Raw genomic sequence first — 9,722 nt, 5'->3', positions numbered from 1 at the left:
AGGGTGGGTATGAGGTTGGGTATCAGGGCGAGTGTCAGGGTGGGTATGAGGTTGGGTATCAGGGCGGGTGTCAGGGTGGGTATGAGGTTGGGTATCAGGGTGGGTGTTGGGTGGGTATCAGGGTGGGTGTCGGGGTGAGTATCGGGGTGGGTATGAGGTTGGGTGTCAGGGTGGGTATGAGGTTGGGTATCAGGGTAGGTGTCGGTGGGTGCCAGGGTGGGGTGTCGGGGTGGGTATCAGGGTGGGTATGAGGTGGGTGTCAGGGTGGGTATGAGGTTGGGTATCAGGGCGGGTGTCAGGGTGGGTATGAGGTGGGTATCAGGGTGGGTATCAGGGTGGGTGTCGGGGTGGGTGTCCGGGTGGGTATCGGGGTGGGTATCAGGGTGGGTATGAGGTTGGTTATCAGGGTGGGTGTCAGGGTGGGTATGAGGTTGGGTGTCAGGGCGGGTATCAGGGTGGGTGTCAGGGTGGGTGTCGGGGTTGGTATCAGGGTGGGTGTTGGGGTGGGTATCAGGGTGGGTGTCGGGGTGGGTGTCCGGGTGGGTATGAGGTTGGGTGTCAGGGTGGGTATGAGGTTGGGTGTCAGGGTGGGTATGAGGTTGGGTATCAGGGTGGGTGTTGGGGTGGGTATGAGGTTGGGTATCAGGGCGGGTATCAGGGCGGATGTCAGAGTGGGTGTCGGGGTTGGTATCGGGGTGGGTATCAGGGTGGGGTGGGGATGAGGGTAGGACTGACCTGCTCGAAGTTCAGCTCTATGGATCCACTGTCATCGACGTCGGTCTTCTTAAAGATCCCTGAGGAGGAAGATGGATCACACGTCAGAGTTTATGTGACACATTCCTCAGAGCTGACAGGCTGAGTGCCACCGGAGACGCTGTGGTTACAAAGGGAGACTCTGCACTCCATCACTTCACAACAGGAAGTTCTGCAGCACACTCTCAGCCAATCAGGCTTTCAGACCTTGTTTCTGTTCAGGCCAGAAACAAGGCTGCAGCAGAACTACTACCGCTGAAGAAGGTTAACACACATCTTTAAAACACTCTCTGCCGCTCGACTTTGTGCCTGTGTGTCATGACTGTTTACAGTTACCATGGCAACGGCATGGGCCGCCACAAAGCAGGATGTCTTTTTTTTTTGTGGCACAAAAAGCCTGTAAAGAACTCCACGATGTTTACAGTTAGACAGAAACAGGAACAGGAAGTGACAGCACACACACACACACACACACACACACACACACACACACACACACACACCACAACCTCACTCAGAGCCATTACTCCTCTCATAATCACAGCGTCTGTCACTGAAATACACAGTTCTGTATTATTATTATTATCATTATTATCAACATTATCCTTATCATCATCATCATCATCATCATCATCGTCGTCATCATCATCATCATGCTTTATTAATGACATGATTTGAAACAGACAAAACTCTTGCCAGAGTCCTTCTGCAGATCAGTGACTTGTACCAATAATGTGCTGATGGAGCTTGTATGTGTGTGTGTGTGTGTGTGTGTGTGTGTGTGTGTATGTGTGTGTGTGTGTGTGTGTGTGTGTGTGTGTGTGTGCGTGTGTGTGTGTGTGACTCACTGAACATCATCTCCATTCTCATCAGGCAGCCCACAAAGTTGTCGAAGTCGATGGTCATGTCAGGATCAGAATACCGAGCCACCAGCATCTGGTAGATGGTGTTGTTGAGAGTGAAACCTGCAGAACACACACACGCACACACACACACACACACACACACACTGTTACTGACACACAACACACACTGCATCTGCATCACTGACACTAACAGGGCTTGATTCCTCAGCAGGTCATAACAAACTCTTCATAATAAAGACTTGATCATTTGTTTGAGGTCTGGCTGCCCTGACTTTGCAGACTGCTACACACTCTGGTCTGTTTGTCTGTTTGTCTGTTTGTTTATTTGTTTATTTGTTTATTTGTTTATTTGTTCCCTGACGCCCAGATGGCGGGACGGTCCTCTCGGGGTCCCAGACAGCGGGTCAGGTGACTCTCCACCCACCACACAGGAAACACCTGAACCCAACCCACAAACTCCACAGCACACTAAAACCAGGTCAGGCAGTAAACAAGGTCCTGGGCCAGGTGACCTGCTAACCTGCAGATCCCAGCTTAACTGTTTGGTAACCATGGTAACTAGAGTTGATTCATGAACATAATCAGAGATGAGCTCCTGACTTAAAAGAGCAGAGTGTTACAGAAGCATCACAACTTCCCTAAATCATAAATAACCCAAAGTCTAACTTTAGGATGCGTTAGATCGCTAGACCCCATCGTGTGCCATGGTTTGATGACATCACCCTCTTTGGGATTAAATTTAATCCAGTTAGGCTGACAGTAAACACTAAACAGTGTGCAGGCAGCCGGCCATGTCTCTGCTGAAGCTCCATCACTCCAACACTGAGGGAGAGAGTCAAACCTGCTGCTGTTTTACGGCTGCAGAATCACATCAAACAGAAAAGACCTGCATGGAGACACGTGTCCCTGCAGCTCATGTCTGGGCTCCTCTAGAATTTAAAATAAAGTTGTGTCCAGGCCGGGGGCTGCTGCGAGCTCGCGGCAGAGAGAAAACAAACGCTCCCTTCCTCATTCCTGATGAGCTTGGCGGCTCTGAGGTTTTTCTGACTCGTTTCCCTCTGAGCGAGTGGCGAGGAGGTCCAGGTCTGAAACCCAGCAGTCCAGTCCAGACCTCCTCATGTCCTGGACCCCGAGCCGCCGGCCAGACAGGAAGTCAAGCTGCCTGAGAGTTTTTTTTTTTTTTTCCATGAGCATTTAAGTCTCTGAAACCCACAATCCCATGGGCAAGCTTTTATTTTGACAGGTTTTATTTAACGCCCTGAACAAATTTCAAAAATGTTTTAAAATTCTCTACTTTGACCTCTAAGGATGCAGTTTTCTTTCTTTGTTTGTTTCTTTCTTGAAAAGTCCAGATTCTTGTCTTAAAAAACAACTTTAAAAAACTTATGAAATTAAAATTAAACTCTCCTCAGACTTTTTCTCACTGTTGTCCTCTTACACGTTCTTTTCTTTTCTTTTCTTTTTTCTTTTTTCTCTTTTTCTTATGTTTTTTAATAAACATCCTCACCTAATCCACAAAGGATCAGGTCAGAGGTCAGAGCCTCAGGGGTCAGAGGTCAGAGCCTCAGGGGTCAGAGCCTCAGGGGTCAGAGGTCAGAGCCTCAGGGGGTCAGAGGTCAAGGGATGTGAAGGCACACGGCTGTGAAACTGACCTGCGTCCTTCAGCGCAACTCGCATCTCTGGTGTGCTCATCGTCCCCGAGTTGTCTGTGTCGTTCTTCTTGTATATCGACTGCAGACACAAGAACACACACACACACACACACACACACACACACACACACACACACACACACACACAGGTCAGTATTATCAACAGAGACAGAAAAATGATGGTGTGGTTCTAACAACTACAGAACCACTTAATTATGTGGTTTGAACTGGCTCCACCAGGAACTGTTTTAAAAGGGTTCTTTAGAGAATTTATTTTTGGTTTAAGTTTTTGGAAGAGCCACTTTGGTTTCCTGAAAGAACTTCTTTGGCTGTTCTTTGCAGCATCAAAAGAAATGGTTCATCAAAGAACCGTGGTCTGGGAGTCAGAAGTGGTTCTCCTGTAAAACACTATGAAGAATTATTTTTGGTTCCACGGGGCACCTTCATTGTTCCTTCAGAAAATGTGAAGTAACTGCAGTTTCCATGCAGCTTTGCTCCTCGTCTTTGTTTTTATATGTTTGTTTTTAACGGTTCTTTAAGGAACCACGGCCTGAAAGGTTCTTTCTCCTTTCTGACAGCACTCCGAGGAACCATGTTTGGTTCCAGAGGGAGAAGGAGAACACTGTGTGACTCGCTGTTCGTGGCAACAGGAACACAGTCAGGCAGAAGTTGAGTTTTCTTTAAAGTGGGTTGGTGCTCCACCTGAGGAAGCTCAGTTCGTCCTGCAGCTGCTCTTACCAGGTACTTCTGCACCTTCTTCCACAGCGTGGCGAACTCCCCGAGTCCCAGCTTCCCGTTGCCGCTGTCCTGCTGTGCAGTTAAGGTTCAATTACACCTGAACGCATCACCGACCAATCAAAAGCCGGCATTAGAGTAAATCAAAACTCTCAGAGCAAGGGTGTCCAATCATGTGCCATGGAGACCAAGAGGCTGCAGGTTTTCATTCCAACCAAGACCTCCACCAGGTGACTTCACTGATCAGCTCCTCCTGTCTGATGCAAGGTGAGCTGATTGGTGAAGTCACCTGCAGCCTCTTGGCCTCCATGTGCCATGGAGGCCAAGAGGCTGCAGGTGGCTCAGAGGCAGGAGAACATGGAGAACATGGAGAACATGGAGAACATGAAGCCACCACCACGTCATGCCTTCAGGTGTGTAAATCCTGCTCCTGTTCTTCTAAGTTCTACACAGTCATTGCTAATGAGCCGCTTGCTGCTGATTGGCTGATTGAAAGAAAACTTTAAGGCTCTAAAAGGTTGAATTTTCATTTCTGGTGACACATCATGATGTTCAAACAGCTGACTAATTTGGAAATATAAAAATACATGAAACCAGTAACAGAATTGTATGAATAACTAAATAAAATTAATACATCAATAAAATGCTCTAAGAATTTGGGTAATAAATCTTTGAATGTAATTCCAAATGATTTAATGTAATTTTTTTGTTTGTTTGTTTTCTTGTTGACTGGTGATTGGCTGATCATTTCGCAGCATCGGGCATATCGCAGGTGAAATAAACTCAGCCGGAGCCTCAGGTGAGTGCAGGGTCAGGGGCAGGGTCAGGGGCAGGGTTTGGGTCAGGGTCAGGGTAAGGTTTGGGTTAGGGTTGGGTTTAAGGGTTTGGGTTAAATTAAGGAAGCACTGGCCTGCTGATCTGTAAGATGGTGTAGTGGAGAAGGCTGTGGTCCCTCCTGCGGGGAACCAGGGTTCAATCCCCAAGCAGAGCACCAGGGCAGAGAGAAGAGGGGCCCACTGGAGCTTAATTACTAACATTTTATTAAGGGGCTAATGGGGTCGATCCCAAATCCAAAGGTGATTTGGAAGTGAGCCTTGGCCACACCAGTCCCTGGAGGAGAGGGCACTCTTATTCTCAATCAAAATAAATAAATAAATAAGTGAACAAAAGACCAAATCATGGGGTGAATCTAGAAACCAGAGGGGTGGGTAGGGTAAGTGCTAGAAAAAGTGCCGGATCAAAAGTGCTAGAAAACATAAAATCATGCATATAAAAATGTAAAATGTACAGATTATCAATATAAAATATGATGTATAAAAATATAAATAAGGTGCATATCCACACTTGCGACATGAGTAGAATAAATAGAGTAAAAACTATCATCTCGATCTGGTGTTCCAAAGTCCACCTAAATTAAAATGATTAAATATTTAAAATGCAGGCCTGGAGTTAAACCTGGGTCCTCTGTGTGAAAGGCAGGGACTCTAACCATTACTCCCCTGTGGAGTGGATGAACTGTGGGGCTAAGGGGTATCAGTAGGGTGAAGGGACCCGTGCAGCCAAACTGTGGGTCAGGCTTGGGACGACCACACCAGGAGCCGATAGGCCCAGTTTGCCGTCATTCGTCATTAAGACCCCCTGGTATAGATAGATTTACTTTATTGATCCCAACTGGGAATTTCCCAATATGGTATGGTGGTCCCAAGTCTGTGGATCCAAATCCTCTCCGCTCTCTTCCTCTGCCCGCAGGTCCATCGGTCGCTGTTCTCCAAGCCAGAGACTATAAGGTGGGTGGGGGGCTGCAACTAGAAGTGTTGCACCGGGGGGGTGGTGAGTCAGGGTCAGGGTAGGGGGTCAGGGGTCAGGGTCAGGGTCGGGGTTAGGGTCAGGGGTCAGGGTCGGGGTTAGGTGTCAGGGGTCAGGGGTCAGGGTTAGGGTTAGGGTTAGGGTTTGTGCTGCTAAAGGATGCGTCCATCAGGTTGACCATCGTCCTGCAGGTCTCCGGGCTGAAGCCGTCAGTCTTGATGTCGGTTCCTGAGGACAGAGGACAGACGCAGCTTCAGTTTGTTGTTGTTGTTGTTGTTGTTGTTGTTATCGTCATTATTATAAGAATTATTAACGCTGTTGTTGTTTGATGTTTGTTCCTGCTGCTTCTGTTGTTGGAGGTGAGATTCCTTGCTGGGGGTCTCACCTGCTCTTTTGTTCTACTGTGCAGATAAATAAAAATGTGAAGGCGAGCAGGACTCGCTGTGTAGAGTTCTCAAATTCTGCCCGAACCCGACCCTACCCGACATTTTCAGTACGGTCAGGCCTAAAATGTATGTGAACTGGTCGGGTAGGGTAGGACTTTGGGTTCTGGTTCTGTAGTGAAGCTGCCTTTCGCCAACTATTATGTCTCTCCTCTCACTGCTACTAGAATTTGAGTCACCGGCGCTGCTAGATAATGGTGAATTTGGCGATCTTTTTTTTTTTTCCTCTCCTTTCTTTTTTTTTCGGGTTTTATCGGGCTGTCGGGCCTAAAGTTCGGCTAATCAGTAGGGTAGGATGGGGCCTCGGGCTGGCCCAGTATGGCCCGGGTAGGGTAGGGTCTTCATTTTCAGGCCCGATGAGAACTCTAGCGCTGTGAGGTGTGAGGGACTCACGTTTGGCCACGATCTTGTTCAGGATGGTCCTGAGCTCCACAGCCGAGATCTCCATGTCCTGACACACAGCACAACAACAACACGACGTCAGAGACGGGGCTGCGCATCATGACCGAAAAATCACATCCTGATAACAATACACCATATCGTATAATCACAGATAAGCACATCTCCTGTAGGTTACATGAATAACGAGTTTATATGAAATGACCACATGGAGAGGCCTGTAGTTTATTACATTTTGAGTTATATATCTGACAAATAAAAGGTACTTAATCATATTTTATTACTACTAAATTTTGACTACATTTGAGTCATTATACTGTATTACAGATATTACAGGTGTTCCTCTATTGTTGCTAATATATCATCACACAGCGCTAAACACAGGCTGCTGTCTGTGGCTGATTAGCTCACAGGGTTTCATACTGCATGGAGGGTTATGATCATATGGGCTCAGCAGACAATGTGGAAAACAACAGGTTTATGGTGAATCACCTAATACTTCCATATGTGGGTAAAACCTTTTTTTTCTTAGCTGTAAAATTCCATACTTAACCCTTTGAAACCTGAAAAAATCACTTGATTCCTTTCAAATCAATGAAAAATAGAAACTTAATAACTTGACCTGAAAAGTAGCATAAAAAAGTTTTTTAAAAAATTACATGAAAATGACAGAATCACAGAAAAAAATACAAGATGACAAAACCAGCTACAAAAAATAAATAAAAATAACTCAGTATTAAATTATGAGAAAATTTGAAAAAAATATATATAAATTACCAGTAAATCCAAAAAAAAAAAAGAAAAGAAATCACCAAAAAAACGTTCTATAAAAATGAAAAAAATAAATAAATAAATAAAGTTAATTTTTCTCAGAGTGACATGAAACCTTTCAAAATAAAAGCCAAACTGCTCACAAGCTCCTGGGGTTCAAAGGGTTATTTTGCAGTCTGCTGTGTGTGTGTGTGTGTGTGTGTGTGTGTGTGTGTGTGTGTGTGTGGGGACAGCTCACATCTCCAGCCAGTTTGGTGAACAGGCCTCTGAATCCTGCGTCCACCTCCGTGTCAGACACCACCTCCTGGACGGGAAGAGGACAGCAGCCGTCCAATCAGCACGCAGCAAAGCACTCAGACAGCGATGTGTGTTTGTCTTGACTTGGTTTGTTGTTTTGTTAGTTTTCTAGGTTTAAGGTTCTTACACACCAGTGAATACTTCATATTTTTTCAAACTCATAACATGCAATCAGTACTTGCACATAGAACGCGAAATACGAAAAGTCGAAATGCGAGAGATTTGTTTTTCGCAACAAGCTCAATTTTTCTAGGCGAACAAACTGCAGCAGCCAATCAGCAGCCTCGATTCACAACAACAACATGAGGTCAGTGCCTGCAGGAGAGGCGCTGACTCCATGTTTTCTTCCTGTCAGAACGCTCTCCTGCTCGCTGTGGGATTCATATTTCACAGCACACACATTCACATCGCTGATTGGTGTGAAGAGTTAAAGGCCAAATTTTCGCCAGTGGGTTTTTTCGCACTTTCGGGTTATTGTTATTCTTACTTACATCATCCAGTTCAGCGCTGACGGGGTCGTCACAGGGCCTGACGGGACAGACAACAGCATCATTAACACACACACACACACACACACACACACACAGAGACACACACACACACACACACACTCACACACTCACTGGGTCTCGTTCTGCTTCTCGGAGAAGACGCGGATGCAGAAGTCTCCGTTGAGGTGCGGCTCGAAGGTGGACGGCACCACCAGGTACTCTCCGGGCGGCAGCTTGAAGCGCGAGCTCACCTCCCGCAGGTTGATGAAGGTCTCGGACCTCGCCGTCTGCGCGTGCGTCAGGAAGTAGTTCTTGTCCAGGTGAACCTCCCTCTGGCCCTGGAACTGCCGGGGAAACAGCCAATCAGGTTACAGCGAGCCGCCACGCAGCAGCTTATTCTGGAGTGATTTCTCTGTTAGTTGTTCCAGATGTTCCAGATGACAGATACAGTGATTTTTTGCATTGGTTCGAGTCTTCGGTTTTTCAAATAATCAGGTTCCTCTCAGGTTGTATCTGGACATGTGGAGGTAGAAGTTTGTTTTTGGCTTTGTACATGGTTTGTAATGTAATGTAATCAACTAGGTCCTTGAATTTCAGAGTTTCTAAGCAGATAATTAGTGGGTTGGTTGGCTCACGGAAAGGTTTTTTTTGGCTTTTTATGGCTTTCTTTTGTAATAAAATATTGGATTAGTATATGTTTTATATGTGTTTCCCCAGACCTCAACACAATATGTCATATATGGAACAATCAATGAGAAATATAAAGTGATTAATGCATTTTGAGAGAGGAAATAATCTGGAAAAAGGTTCAAAAACAGTGAACTGCTCCTTTAATTTGCAGTTTAGGCTCCGCCTCCCTCTGACTCTGGGCTTCACTGATGTTTTTAAGACAAAATTGTGAAACGGCTCGTGAGCGCCCTGAAAATGTTCTCACTGTACGGAAACATTACATTTTAATGTGGAAGGACATAAATAAATACATTAAATTAATATCAGTGCATAATCCCATTTAGATTATTTCTTGTTTTAGAGTAATTCTAAGGATTAGAGTCTTAAAAGAGAAGCTGTGGGGGGAATATTCCTTTAAAGTCGCAGGATTCTGACGTTAACTTTATTCAGACGCTCAAAATTTAACTCCTGGAATCAAATCGTCCCTCCTGTGCTGTTTGGGTCATTTCTGCAGCTTGTGTGACCTTTGACCTTTGACCTGCTGATGATGTCACGGCTCCAGCGCTCACCTGTGGTGGAACCTGAAGAAAAAACAGAAGACAGATTAAGTTTTACTCACGCTGTGGGGAGAAGCTCTGACACACACACACACACACACACACACACACACAAACACACACACACACACACACACACACACACACACACGCTGACTGGACTGGTGACACCAACATCAACACTGGTGTCTGTCTGTCTGACTGTCTGCCTGCCTGTTTGTCTGTCTGTCTGCCTGTCTGCCTGTTTTGGTGAAGTCTTTCTTTCAGTCTTTATTTCCTCCCG

The 9,722-nt window shown here is 46.0% G+C and overlaps 1 protein-coding gene across 1 annotated transcript in view; it reads right to left on the bottom strand.

Moving 5' to 3' along the window:
• LOC115363323 (calpain-2 catalytic subunit-like) overlaps positions 1-9,722 on the bottom strand; it is a 31,749-nt gene that overhangs the window by 948 nt on the left and 21,079 nt on the right. The window contains exons 11-20 of the mRNA XM_030057455.1: positions 9,452-9,463; positions 8,346-8,557; positions 8,214-8,250; positions 7,664-7,729; positions 6,649-6,706; positions 5,976-6,040; positions 4,010-4,078; positions 3,272-3,350; positions 1,602-1,718; positions 736-794 (exon numbers count right to left, since the gene is read on the bottom strand). Of these exons, the coding sequence (XP_029913315.1) occupies positions 736-794; positions 1,602-1,718; positions 3,272-3,350; positions 4,010-4,078; positions 5,976-6,040; positions 6,649-6,706; positions 7,664-7,729; positions 8,214-8,250; positions 8,346-8,557; positions 9,452-9,463 (774 nt within the window). The remainder of the gene's footprint in view (positions 1-735; positions 795-1,601; positions 1,719-3,271; positions 3,351-4,009; positions 4,079-5,975; positions 6,041-6,648; positions 6,707-7,663; positions 7,730-8,213; positions 8,251-8,345; positions 8,558-9,451; positions 9,464-9,722) is intronic.

The sequence above is a fragment of the Myripristis murdjan genome, chromosome 1 (assembly GCF_902150065.1).
Source record: "Myripristis murdjan chromosome 1, fMyrMur1.1, whole genome shotgun sequence".
Lineage (NCBI taxonomy): Eukaryota > Metazoa > Chordata > Actinopteri > Holocentriformes > Holocentridae > Myripristis > Myripristis murdjan.
This window is presented reverse-complemented; position numbering and strand designations above follow the sequence as displayed.